Here is a 14,734-nt window from a genome sequence, read left to right as displayed (position 1 = left end):
ATATATTTTTCTCTCAGCTTTGCAGCAGAGAAAATAGCTAGAGCCAGCAGCATCTCCCCTGGATTTTAGGAGAATGGTATTACCCTGCCTTTCTGTGAGAGATTGCTGGTTACCTTCTGTCAGTGAGCAACTGTCTCGCTGCAAAGCAGAAGGACGACCTCTTCTCTTTTGTCTGTGTTCAAGGCAATTACTTCTTAGAAAGTGGAATTTCTTCAGAATGACTATGTACAAGAGCAAACGCAGAAATCAAAGATGTAAGTAAAATGCAAACTTTTTTTTTAATGCTCGTTGAGAGGAGGGAAATAAATCTCCAGCTTCACTGAAAGCCATGCCTTGCTTTATCCTGTTCTGGTTAAATAACACCAAAGAATCAGGAACAGGATTCCCTGCCAAATTTCCCACCGTTTCTGCATTGCATGAAAGAGCTTTAAAACAAAACAAAAAAAAATTAGCTCACTTGTTACTATGGTAACCCTCAGCAAGTGATTGCTTTTTAATATCAACAAAGAAACATTGATTAAATATAAGTTTAGTTCAGCCCACTGTCCTTTATTAGGGATAACAAGTGGCTAGTTATGTCGTTTGCCTTGTCTGGGTTGGCACACTCCCACCTGATAGACATCTTTGTGGGATTTGCTTCAGGGAGCTAACACTACCAGAACTTTAAGGGCAGTTGATTTTCCTTTGCCCAACTTTCCATGGAATTGACCTTAAATCACAGAAAATGAAATTAGGGTGAGGGGGCATGCATGAGTCTTTTGTGTATTATAGAGACTAGTTCTGAAAATGCACCTGCTTCTAAATGTATGAATTTCCTGGCAAGCACCTGTTTGACTTTTTAAATTGCAATGGTATCAGCCAGGGGAATTTTACTAACAATTTTGTCTCTTCCAGACCATTACTGCAGGGTGAGTGAGGCAAGTAAAAATGAAGTGCTGCAGGTCAGGTCATGAAGTATGTGTTGCTATAAGGAAATCTAGCAAGAGGCCAAGTAATAAATGGAGAGCATGTCTGAGGCTGAGAAAAGAAAAGATATTCTGCTAAGAAAAATGCCACGTAGAGACTGTGTGCTTTAAGGAGAGAGAGCAGGAGGGAAAGGCATATCAATACAAAAGAAGATAAGTTTGGACTTTATTTGGACAGGGGCACTGCTTCTGTTCAGAGTTGAAGGGATTTATGCAGCTTTATTACTGACCTCAGTTTTTATTCCTTAGAACTTAATTTGTTCAGCTCTCCTTCAGTCTTTACCTAAACAAATAGATGTGCTACATGTAGAAAGTTTGCAGGACTTAGATTCCAGCTGAGATTTCTGCCACAGAAATTGATCTGCTTCACATTCAAATATAAAGAAGGAGCATAAATTTTGTCCCTATAGCAGCGGTGAAAGAAAATTATTTATATACAGGCAGATATTAAAGTATTAATTATTCTAGTTCATTTTAACATACAAATTACTATTATTGTTATACGTAAAATGGGAGGTCTTTCTATAGTCAGCTGCTTTCTTTCCTACTGCCCTATGCAAATCTGATTTTGGTGTTCAGTAATTAAATTTGTGACTGAGTAAATCAGTTACATTTTTTATTTGCCTTAGGAGCATAGTCATTCAAGAGACCTTTGCACAAAATTCTTATAAAGAATGCTTTATGAAGAGAAACTGCCTTCTTCCCCTTTCCTTCCCACTTCCCAAGGAGAATCTATGGTTTGACAAGGGGAAAAAAATAAGAATGAAACATAATTATAACAATCCGAATGAAACAGAATCAAGCTTGTAACTGTGATAGTAGCTCTTGCACTGTTTTCTGTTTTAAACTGTCTCTAATTTTACTATGCCAGTCCATAAGATACCTCAATGAAACTTGCTTTGTTATATTAGATCCAGTGCTGTATTTATGGATATTTAATTGATACCACTTAGTTAATTATCAATAGCAAAATTATTAACAGACATATAAATCAACTTGAGTAATTTTGATATTACTCCTATTCATATTACTCAAAGCCTTTATGAATGACAGACTTAATATAAATAATTATTTTGAAATATCAGGCTTGTTGGTAACAGCTGTGTGAAACAGTAGATAAGTACCACATTTTCTGTACACTTAACATGCTGATTTTCTAACTCAAAACTATTTTTGGTGGCTCTTTATAAATAATAATGAAAGCTATTTAGTGTATAGTGTCAAGTATGTACAGGATAAATCATTTTTTATCCCCTCACTACGTCTTAATAAAACACTCAAACATCTTACATAAAACTAAAGTGAAGTTTTTAGGCTTTCTTATTCACAGAGGTTCTGTTTCTGGATTAGGTGTATGCTGAACAGTACTATAAACATTATCTTCCTGAAGCATTTTTTTCTTTAAGGTTTAAAGAAGGGATTAAAGTCATTTTGTACTTCAAATAATTTGAAAACCCTCAAATGGGTGGGAGGATTGGAAAATAGAGAGACTGTGACCTTTTTTTACATAAAACATGGGGAATCTCTATTTCCATTTTCTGTCCCAGGTTCATAATTGCTACTGGAGAATTAAGTGCAATAAAAGATCTACTAACCCATGTGCCTACATGAATAGGATAAAAGTTCCAGGTTCCCTACAAATATTTTTTCAGCTGCAGCATTGTACATAGCTTTTCTAAAGTCAACACCAGTGTTAATGCTTTGCTTTTGCAGTACCTTATTATTTTAATTCTAAGAAGAGTGGCACATACATTAAGAAATTCATATATTATTTATTTCACACATGGTTGTAACTGATGAGAATCAAAAATAAATATCACATCAAGACGTGAAACTTTTACGTCCCTAAATAAATTTTAGATTAAGGCTATTTCTGTCTGACTGTTTATCCTGCATACGTACACACATACTGAGTTTTCATGCAGATATACATCTGGATTTCTAGCATTCTTTATCCATAATTCAGGATGTTACCAGATCAGTGCTTGGTTCTCATTTCACTACATAAACATAATGACTGAGTGAGAGGAAACCACTGAAAAAAATACAGTCTTATAAACACTGAAAAATTGATAAACATGCCCTGGTGAAGCATTTCTGAAACAAAAGGTTTGACTATGGGGCATCAGCTATTGAGGAGAGTATGGCCAGGACAAACCTTGTTGTAGGCTGCAGTGCACCTGTGGGGCTTCTCTATGGAGAGGTTGTCATTCAAAGTCTCTAGAGATGTTGTGCCACCAAGTTGTTATGTTACCATTGCATACTGTAGCTTACATATCTGGAATAGTCATTGCTATCTTTATGTAGATATACTGTGAATTATGCCTTTTTATAGTATCATGCAAATCTTGTGAAGATTTGTTTTCTTTTAAAGCCAGCAGAGGATTTGTTTTGTTTTCTTTTGTTTTGAAATGAAAGTCATCCCACTTCCTTTTATCATGGTGATTTCTCTCTCCTCATAGAAGTATCACAAATTTAGTTTTGTTTAGTCAATTAAAATTCTTTGTCTTCATTCCCCAGTTTTAATTTCCTCTGTGCTGTAGAAATTTACATCTACATTTTTAAAAGGTTAATTAGGTGATAGTAAATGGAAAGCAAAATAAATTATTTTCAGAAGTTGTGCATGTAGATGCTGCAGTGTAGAATGCATGTGACTCACAGAAGTCATAATACCTTTGGCTTAAACCAGTGCAGTACTTCACAGAATCACAGAATTGTAAGGGTTGGAAGGGACCTCTGAAGATCATGTTTGTCCACTCCCCTGCTAAAGCAAGTTCCCTAAATACATCACACAGGAAATTGTCCAGGTAGGTTTTGACTGTCTACAGGCAAAGAGACTCCACAGCATCCCTGGGCTTCCTGTTCCAGTGCTCTGTCACCCTCAACATAAAGAAGTTTTTTCTCTTGTTTGTACAGAACTTCCTGTGTTCCAGTTTGTGCCCATTTCCCCTTGTTCTGCCACTGGGAATCACTGAAAAAACTTAAGAGATGTGCTGTCCACAGGGATAACTTGTGTGTTTTTCAAGTATCCTTACCTTCTTGTGGAAGGAATTTATTGTACATTTATAACAACTGGTGAGAAATTATGTGAAATCCCAGTCAGAAGAAATATTTTGTCCTATCAGCTTCTTTGCATTTCTTTCTCTATGTTCTTCTATTGATAAAATCCCACTTGCCATCTATTCCTCACAGATTTACTGTTCTCATCTAAGTGTCCACCTTTACAGATAGAATAATCACTGTCAACCATTAAAATAGATTTAGCATCTGTTGAACCTTGTTAAAGCACAGTTTGATCAGCCCATGATTACTTTCATCTCCTTTTTGCTTATTAGGGCAATAAAGAGTCCCCAGTACTGACTCTGCTGCTCAAAGAAAATAGCAGCCTTTAATAAAGTGTGTATTAGGAGTTAGCAACTGGAAAGTGAAATCTCACTGGGGAAAACAAGTGTAGTTACTGACCCAGATACATATAAGACAACTCTGCCTCATTCCTTGAAACATCAGAGACCCAGACAACAAGGGAATATCTCTTCAGCATGATGTAGAGACAGCTTTCTTCATATAAAGCTATCCTAGAATAGCCCCAGGATGTTCCCATTGCTTCATACTTTTTGAATAAGTAGAGTTCAGTGCAATTAGGAGAATCAGTAATAAGACTGAATAAAAAGACATTCATGACCTGCAGGAGTAAAAATGTCATTGAATATTCACATCACATGGATAACATCTTTATACAGATATATATATATATAATTGTTACTCAACAACTCAGAGACTTCAGGGATAGAAGCACTACTCTCATTTCTTTGAAGGGAATTCTTTGTGACCTGAGAAGGTTGGCTTGTTTGAAATCATTCATTTCACAATGTCACTAATAGTAAAACTTAAAACATATGTCCCTCAGTCATGCATACAGGGTAAATAAGCTGGAACTTTTTCTTTGACACTTTTTCGTGTCTACTGTATACTTCCAAAACAGACATTGCTTTTCAGTTTCTGGACTGTGTAAGTTGCTCAGAAGTACTGAAAGGTATTTGTTCCAAAAAACACCTTTTGAGAGATCAGTAAGCTGACCAAACTCTGTGTGCCATTCTCGCTTGATGCTCCCCACTGCTTTTTTGGAGACTGCCTCCAGTAAGTAAAACAGAGGTTTTGACCCTGTCAAAGGAGGAAGTACTAAGAGTGAAGAGGAAATCCTAGGGAATCAAGAACTTATTTACATTTTCTCTTGAATGTGAGAAGGTAAGGAATAAACAGTATCAGGACTGATAAAGAAGGGACTTGTAAAAAACTGGCCTGGGAGTCGAGGTTAACTCACCTGAAATGTGTCTAGAGAAAGTAATGAAGAAATCTAGTAAATCTTTAAGGAGGTAGAACAAAAAACTTAAGAGTAACTTTGTCTTCATTAAAAAGGTTATTATAATTATGTTGGAAATATTTCCTTACCTTGCAAATATAAATTAGTAGAATTATGGGCAATAATTAAGTTTCAGAAGGAATAATCATTGGAAAGCTAGGCAGACCTCATAAAAATGCATCAGCTGCCGTGAACAATCATAAAAAGGGAATTGTTAAAAAAGATGAACATATGCAAATCATGTAGTCTGGATTATGTGATTTGGAAAGTATTAGGGGAGTTAGCAAATGAACATACTGCACCACTGACAGTTTATATGTAAAAGGTCACTGAAAATGGAGGAAAATATCAGAAATATCAATGTAATCCTGGTTTGCGCACCAGAGATGAGAATCCTAGTTCTCAACTCTGCTCATGTTGGGAGAAAATGCTGCTGACTTCATCAGTGCCACAATTTATCATTAGTAAAACACCATTCATAGTGTGCTAGTTATCAAAACTTATATGTTTTGGGATTGAAACACTCCACCAATGATCTGAGGTGTGGAATAACTGGTAATAGTTTTAAAATGTGAAATCAATTAAAGTAACAACCATCAGATCTAAGGTAATCATATTCTAAGGGAATCTATGTGGGAAGACAATTCTGGCTTTTAAATTGAGCAAACAGAAGTCCAGTGATTAGGTGGACTGAAGTTAGATGAGTGCTGACTAAAATACACATTTTCTGAGTGCAATCAGTCATGGAGACAATTTACAAAAAGTACATGCAATTTCTCCCTCTGTCACTTGGTTTTGAATCCAGATTGCTCATCTATTTTTAAAAATCTCTGAATCATATCCAGTGGACCCAATAACACAAAATTGACTATTAAAATATCATAGTACACGCTACTGTGCAAGTCATAAATAGTGCTGTTGTATAGATTTAAAACCTCCAAAGCCTCTAAAAGTGTGGGAATCGTGAAGGGACTCCACACTTCCTCACTTAACACTACATGAATAGTAGCCTAATAAAATCTCTGTACTACCCTGTAGCAGAGAAATCTACATTTTTGCTCTGTAGGAGAAAAATACTTCTGGGGTTCAGATCATACAGTCTACTCTCTTAAGGCAAAATCCACTGATACTTTTTTATAAAAAATGCAAACAGGACAAGAGAATGTCCTCAAGTCACACCAGGGGGGGTTCAGAATCGATGTTAAGAATTTCTTCTCAGAAAGAATGGTCAGGTGTTGGAAGAAGCTACCCAGGGAGGTGATGGAGTCACTGTCCATGGAGGTGTTTAAGGAAAGGGTAGGTAGCATACTTATGCATATGATTTTGAGGGCAATATTGGAGGTGGGTGGATAGCTGGACTAGATGCTCTTTACCAATCATAATGATTCTATAATTCTATGATTCAGCACAAATTCTGGTTTGTTAACAAACTTTCTTTTTATAGCCAACCTGATCTATTCTGTTCCCTTTCATATACTTTGTAAGAACAGAACAGTAAACACCTCTATACTACTTCCAGTTCAGTTCTTAATTTCAGACACAGCTTGTACCTGTGCCTTTTCATAATTAAAACTACTGACAGAATGAAATCTTGATCTTTCTGACAGGTGCAATCTCTTCTGAATACCTCATAGTGAGTTTTTATTACAAAATGTAATATACAAATCTAAAATTCAGAGAACTTCTTAGAAGTGGTACAGTGTCATACTTCCCGCTGTAACCAGTGATAAGATCAAGCACAATGTGTATAATTGAGACCTTAATAAGAAAAAAACAATCATAACATTTTAAAAAAATGCATGTGAAATCTCTCAGATAATTATCCAAAATCTGATTAAAAGGATTCTTGCTGGTTTTGAAGCCTCAGCCATTATCTAACTACTGCAGAAACTGTAACATCTTTATATTCAAGAAGTCACTTTTAGATTCAATTCACTTTTAGATATTCTTTGCCAGTAAAATCCAGGAACATTTCTAGGTGTTCCTCTTTAAACTTTCCCCTCCTCCCTTCACACACAGCTCAGAAAGAACACAGATCTCAAGTGCAATAGGGTGACATTACAGTAAAAACTGTGAGCACACATGATCAGTATTTTAATTTCAGCTCCTATCTGTGAAGCACTCAGTCTTGCATTTTCTGATGACAAACAGAAGTATTTCAGCTTTAAATGTCTGTTTTCCCCATTCTACCTCATTTATTCTGTGGCGTTTTTTGTTGTTGTTGTTGTTTCGTTTTTGTTTTTTGTTTTGTCCAGTCACTAGTGTTTTGAAGATTCTGATAAATAGGCTGTGATATTGGCTTATGTTATGGCTTAGAGTTACACAGAGCAGTGGCACAGCTGCACAGAGAGGTGGTGGAGTCTCCTTCTCTGGAGACGTTCCAGACCCGCCTGGACGCCTACCTGTGCAACCTGGGCTAGGGAGCTGCTTTGGCAGGGGGTTGGACTCCATGATCTCTGGAGGTCCCTTCCAACCACTACAATTCTGTGATTCTGTGATTCTGTTTATCTTCCCCTGCCTAAAACTAGACATATCTCTTTCTTGTTGTCCTTTGCAGAAGTCTGCAGTGATCTCTATGAACTACTTGTTTTTATCTCAAATCCTCAACAAAATAAAGGATGCCTGGAGATGCTTTTCACACACACACAAAAATTATGATTGCATATTGTGTTATAAGATTTCTTTTGACCCCAATGAGTTAGAAAGTGCCTTAGAAAATTATCCAACCATAATTCTTTATATAGAGAGAGCGCTAACTGTTATCCAGATTGCTGATACCTGTCTTACTAATGGTCTCCAAAGGCGGTTGTAGTGCTGATTCTGGTTCACCTCCAGGTCTGTCACAAAGTTGTGTATGGGTGTTGCCTTCTAGCCTGGTTTCTACTGTGTGTGTTTGCATGTTATTTCCTTAGGATCTACTGAAGTCTTGGCACAGCTACTTGCAGTGCTTCATTTTTGCTTTATTTTAATTTTGTTATTGTAGGTCAACGTGTGCAATCAACAGTACTGAAATTTAATGCCAGAGGTTCTCAACAGCCAGCAGTCTTGATTATTATTCTGAAAATGGTTCTTAACATTATATATTCTACTTTTTTAATGTGGAATAATTTTTTAAAACTTATAATCTATCATTTAAAAATTTTCTTCCAGGGTGAGAGCAGTGGGGAAGGGAAGGAGAAACCTTCCTTCTTGCCCTCGGTAGCAGAACTAAAACCCAAAGAAAATGTCAGGGATTTAGTACCTGTGGCTTATAAAATGTCATTCCTGTGCTGAGAAAAAGAAACTTGCGTTATAATTGAATTTTTGAGGCACTCAGTACTGATTTGATTGGTCTTCTCACTGGTGTCATTTAATATTTGCTATTTAATATTTTTGGTCAGGACTAAGTCTTATAAATATGTATTCAAACCAGCATGGATCTAGATCAAGCAAAGTTTTCATTACTATGATATAACCTAAAATAATTTTCAAGCATTAAGATACATTTTTTTCTACAACATCCTTTCATGAGAGAAGCAAATTCGTCAAACTTTTTGCTGTTGTATCTATTTATTTGTTGCTGATTAGCTTTGTAGTAAAGATATCATTCAGCATTACAGTTTCCAGTAATATATTTCAATATATAAATAATCTATGAAATAACAGACATTTCACTTGGCAGTGATCATCTGATGCAGATGCAATGAGTAGGAAAGAAAGTTTCTATTAAAGTAGACTCACTAATGAGAAGATCAAGGTGTGCAATGAAGGGATAATTTACAGTCCCTACAATTTTCTGTAGCAGCTTGATAAAATTTGACATTAAAAAAAAAAAAAAACATGTTTCCAGAAATCATTATATATATTGCAGACATATCATGTGAATTTATAGTAAGCCTTGATCATTAGACAGCACCAGTGCTCAAAATCAGTCTACTTTGTTCTTTTTTATTTCTATCAAAAAGTAAAATATTTTCCTGCTACCCACATAGATTGTTGACTAAACAATGGCCTGAGAATAAATTCTTTCTTATCAATAGACAAAGAAATACTAATTTCTCTGCTTTTATGAAATATCCTGTATGCGGGAGTAATCCATTCAGTGGTTAAGTGAAAAAATCTTTTTTCCAACTAAACACTGTGGTAAAAATCCTATTTGGGTTTTAAAGGTACACAAGAAGTTGTATGGTGTCTTTTTAGAAAATGAGGCAGGAGTATATCATGAAATGCAGATTCTATTGGTTGGACCTGACCAGAAATTCCACATGAATTGTAAATGTTTGTGTGTCCACCACAAAATCTATTTTCTTTCTTCTTCATAAAACTTCATTTACATGCATATTTGCACCTTTTTTTTTAACTTTGCCTGAACATATGTGCAAATTTAATCTCAACTCAGAATGGCTATTAGGTTAGCCAAAATTGCTGTTATTTATGATGAAGAACACTTTTATATTTGGATTGAAATGTTATTTCTACAGAATGTACTGTTCATATTCATATAAAAAACATCTGCCAAAGAGTCAACTGGATTTTACTATACAGTCAGCCATTGTCCACAGATCCTCATAGCTTGAATAGGTAATATGAAGCATTTAAACAGTCTACAAAATCTTTTCTGTTCAAAAGAAGTTGTAGGTATATAGGTCAAAACACAGGTGGGAAAAGGAAAATCATAAATATAACTGCTGTAACAGGAAGTTTAACGTTTTTGCAGAGATTTACATTTCTCTTATGTAACATTTTTCCTGCCAGGAATTTATGAGCCAGGAACATGATGAACAAGTGCAGTATGTTGAGAATTAAAATTAAAGGGAAGTGGTTGATATAAATAATTTCCTCTTATAATTTATCTCTGAGTTCTGCAATGCAGTTTAAAATCAAAGATATTCTGTGTTCAGTTAGGTTGCTTCTAAGCAATATAAACTGCTCATGGTACCAGCAGAATTTACTATGTGCATCGAACAGTAGAAGGGAAAAATGGTGAGTGACAATTTGCCACATAATGTCCCAGGAAAGTCCATTCTAGCCAGCAGGCTTTTAACAGCAGTTTGTGCCTTTGAACATCTCCAGGTATTTTGTTTTCCTTTATTGATTACTTTTATATGAACCTAAGCTTTTGGTCACACAAAACTAAAATCAATGGCAAAATTCACCTTGACTGAAATAGTAGAAGTAGTAGGAATCAAGGCTTTATTGATAAGGAAAAAGTGACAACTGTGTTGTCCTGCATGTTGGGTTGTGAGAAAGCAGCTATATAACACGTCCTGGGAGCCCTTCCTTCTGAATTTAACTTACACCCGAAGGGAATGTTGTACAAGTCAATGCCCATTTATTCTGTTTCTTCAGCTACTTAGTTGGAGTGTGTGTTGTAAGTGGCGAGTTTACCACCCTGTCCTGTAGTGCTTTGCTGAGATGTAATGTAAGCTGCTACCATTGTTATACGCAAGCATTAATGTTTGGGATCATTAGTAACTTATATGTTGCATCATCAGAAAGTATGTTAGCCTCCAAAGCAATCTGATTTTCCTACCTGTGACTTCTAAAAATTCCAGGATCTGGCTGAACAGTCTTCAGGTTCATATATGTAGATACAATTGCGTACTAAGACGGCATTTAGATTGACTTCTAAAGCCATTTCTCCCCAGTATCTAGGTCAGGTGAGCCCATGATAGTCCCATCCAACTCCATTCTCCTGTTTTCTTCTGTAGAGGACAGTACCTAAGGAGGGGCAGCAGTGAGGAGCTCTCTTCAGTATGGAGCTGGGATAGTGGTAGGAAGTCAGCAGAAGTTGGGTCTAAATAGTTGGCAGACAACTTGTTTCTTTGGGAAAACAACAATAAAAGTAGTATTAGTCAAATAGTACTGCACCATTAAATGCAACCTTTGGTAATCTTTTTTTACTAAGAACTGTTTGCGCTTCAAGCAAATGCGAATTAGGCAGCCAATTTATAAACCCTACCTATGAGATTTTTTAAGGCAAGCTAAAACTGAATGCACTCATAATGTTCACAGTTATGCTATACATTTTATTAACATAAATAATTCAGAAACATTAGGACATCAGTGCATTTTAACACTTCATGTAACAATACGTGGATTTGGTGCTCTCTGCTTAAGAAAATATGAGTTTAAGACTAAATTTGTGCCTGTATTGGAGTTATAAAGGTTTAATAACATCATTTGAAGGGGAAGGTTTTTTAAAAGGTTATTGACTGGTCTTCTAATGAAGATGCTAGTAAAATGATAGGTTCTATGTCATGTTGTCATGGCAGAGTTACTGTGATATATAGAAGGATTTGTCCAATGAAAAATGAAAGTTCTTGATACTAAAAAAAAAACAAACCACCTGTTTTGTCCTTCCTAATTTTGGTGTTTAAAGTAACACCATTAAGAAGAATAAAACTTACTAAAATGTTCAGTAGAGGGTCTCAAAAATCTCACAGTTATAGGCTGTAAAAACAGAATATTGTCCTAGGTTTTGATCTCTGGTCTTGAATCTGAGTCCTCAATTCTCAAAGGCAGTGACAGAAAGATTAAAATCAAGCTCAGAGACAGAGAAAGAGAGATTCCTCTCACTGAATTGTACCATTCACAACTTTTCCATACCTCCTTTAAGACATAGTACATATATCTCCAGTGTGCTTTGACTTTACTCTTAGTAACATTCTGTTTCTATTAATAGTACTTTAAGAGAGCAATTATTTTCTTCAAATATATTCAATATTATTAAATACTTATGCACTAGTTTGCATTTCTTGATATATATTTTAATATAAGTCAAGTATAGTGAAGAAGAGAAAATGGTGAGGAGAGGAATAGGAGCTCAGGACAATCCATTCTGCACTGGCAGTTGTGTTCTAGTGATCAGTAACTTGCATTTGGACAAGGGTCTGTTCCTCTCTTTCCTTTGGAAAAATAAGGTTAAATCTAGTATTGGAAAGAGGAAATGGCATGCCAAGTTTTGCCTTGGAAGGAGATTATATGCTATGCTTTCAGACATATGAACATCCTCACAGAGAGGATTTGAGATTAATTCTTCATCTGTTATTTAAAATCAGTACCTTTTGTTCTCTTAGTGCAGAAAGAAGTTCACAGAGTTTGCAGCACCACAAGCTGACTTAATGAAAGATTATAAACTTACATTACTTCTGCTATGTTCCACTTCAGCTGATAGCTTTACCTACAAGGACCAGGGAGTCTGTGTCTGAAATACGGCTCAAGCAGCTGGAAACTCAGCAGGTAGCAATGAAATCAGGAATAATAAAGATGGCTATAGCTTCTGTATGCCTTTCATCGATTTTAATTAATTTCCCCAGTGGAACAATTTCACAGATCCTCTAGTAATTCTGGTGATATTTATAAGACCCAAGTAAGTTCTATTCTGAAGAGATTCATTAATTATGGAGCATAACTTCATCCTTTTTTTTTTCCTGATGTGTAATCAACCTGCTATTTATAATGCCCTTAATTTTATGGCATGTTAGGCTGCTACATAGTCTTAAATAGTGCGTGTCTAATTAATGCTCCCTGATTTCATCAACACACATGAGCTATTCCTTCTGGCACCTTTCTTTCATTATCAGTGTACCCATATTGTTCAGATGTGGTACATAACAAGCATTATTTTATCCCTGACACACAAATCGTAACCTTATCTTGTGATGTATAACTACTGGCAAGGTCCTTAAATAAAAAATGAGGCTGCACTCCCATGACAAAAGACCAACCAAGAATACATGCAGGTCACACCTGTTTCATTTCCACAGCTGTATAAATTTGATTTGCCACAAAGCTGCTTAATTATTTTGATTATAGAATCAGTTTAGTCAGGAAAGGAGAGAGTATTAACAAGGGCACTGATACGTTTGGGATGTGCCTGTGTGATAGTAATTAGTTTGATGCATGTTTTAATCAAAACTGAATGCATGTGTTTTTTGGTAGATATTACTTCAGCTCACACACAAAAGAAATATGTTTCTTTAATGATTTTAATTGTAAACTCCTTTAAGAAATGTAATTTTGGTGCTTACCGTGATCCTGATAAGTGTGGCTATTAAGTTTCTCACTGAAATATAACTGTGAGTCCTTTGGATTTAGGAACACAAGTCTTTGTGACAGATCTTAAAAATGTTGGCCCTGGATATGTAAAGTGAAGTTCTCAACGAGTGTCACTGAAGCTCGCATGCTACATCCATCAGTATCAGACAAAAAAGGGAGGGGCTAATCTGGCTGATAAACAACCCACATAAACACTATTTAATCTTTCTTTGCTTGTAGAAATGGTCATAGGTAATAAGTTTAATCTTTTAAAATTGTTAAATTTGTAACTTCCGCTTACAGGGGGAAGTACTCTGGAGTCTGCATGCAGTGCGTAGTGCTCAACTGGTTAGCACCTAACTAGATTATTCATCAAACAGATGCCTCAGAGGCAAATGAAGATGGAGTGTCACCACTGTAGGTCACTAAAAAAGAGTTCCCATTTCTTTAAAAAGTGTGCATGTTTTTTGAGAAATGAAATTATAGATCTTTTTAAAATGAAGGGTAAATTTAGGTTGTCAAAATGAGATCACAGATGTTCTTTTTGCATTAAGCATCCTATAATGAATAAAGCTACATATATATATATGTGTGTGTATATATATCCAGGTTTGGCAGCTGATTTTTTCTCCAGCTTGTGCAATTTCTTGTTATACTGTCTCATACAAAATCCTGTGAATATATTAATCCCTCTGTATCAGAACTAAGCTGTTGCCAGCTGGGGTTTAAGAAGATATCCCCTTTGTAGCAGATATGTGCTGACAGTATTTATCATTGGAATCCTCATATAAGGTGTTTATCATGGGCTATGTGCTTCCAGGGTAATGCAATTTTTCTCATTTGAACATAGCCACCTATCACAAACATACCCTATAGAGGAGATATAATCATCTGTCAAATCTTGAATTGGAAATAAATGCTCAGGTGCTTTTTCTGAGCCAGCATCCAGTAAAGCCTTGAAGGAGGAAAGTTTTGCTGGGCTTGATGACAGTTTCCATGGTGAATTCATTTGGGTTAGGAGAATCTCTGTTTTAGGAGTAAAGTGTATTTTCAGTATCTACTGATAGGTGCTCTGGTTAACTATGGATCTAATTTTGTATAATTTTTTTGTATAATTTGTATACTTCAGCATTGGCAAAGAATTTACTCTGCATCTGTCCTTGTGTTTGGAAGTCCATTCACTCTTTATTTTGAAAATCTCATTGCACCACTGGATAAGTAGTAGAGATGTGGAGGAGGAGGGAGGATGAGAAAAAACATCACTGTTATCTGTCATTTCATAACTCAAGTGGTAGAGGGGAAGATGGTGTTTCCAGGTGAGAGTTAACTGTGGCCTCCCGGTATCCAACAGATTACAGCTTTGATTTTCCCCTTGGCTTTGCTGTTAGGC

The 14,734-nt window shown here is 35.8% G+C and overlaps 1 protein-coding gene across 5 annotated transcripts in view; it reads left to right on the top strand.

Annotated features, from left to right (window-relative positions):
- The window catches only part of RALYL (RALY RNA binding protein like), a 363,390-nt gene that overhangs the window by 257,609 nt on the left and 91,047 nt on the right, over positions 1-14,734 (top strand). The window contains exon 1 of one of the 5 annotated variants that reach the window (XM_065751888.1): positions 189-254. The exons of the other annotated variants lie outside the window; for them this stretch is intronic. Coding sequence (XP_065607960.1) covers positions 218-254 — 37 coding nt within the window. The 5' untranslated portion in view covers positions 189-217. Of the gene's footprint in view, positions 1-188; positions 255-14,734 lie in introns of those variants that run through there. 5 annotated transcript variants of the gene reach the window in all.

The sequence above is a fragment of the Cyrtonyx montezumae genome, unplaced genomic scaffold (assembly GCF_038088225.1).
Source record: "Cyrtonyx montezumae isolate F1298 unplaced genomic scaffold, pur_monq_1.0 scaffold_8, whole genome shotgun sequence".
Classification (NCBI taxonomy): domain Eukaryota; kingdom Metazoa; phylum Chordata; class Aves; order Galliformes; family Odontophoridae; genus Cyrtonyx; species Cyrtonyx montezumae.
Note: the sequence above shows the minus strand (reverse complement) of the source record. Positions and strands in the feature narration are given on the sequence as shown.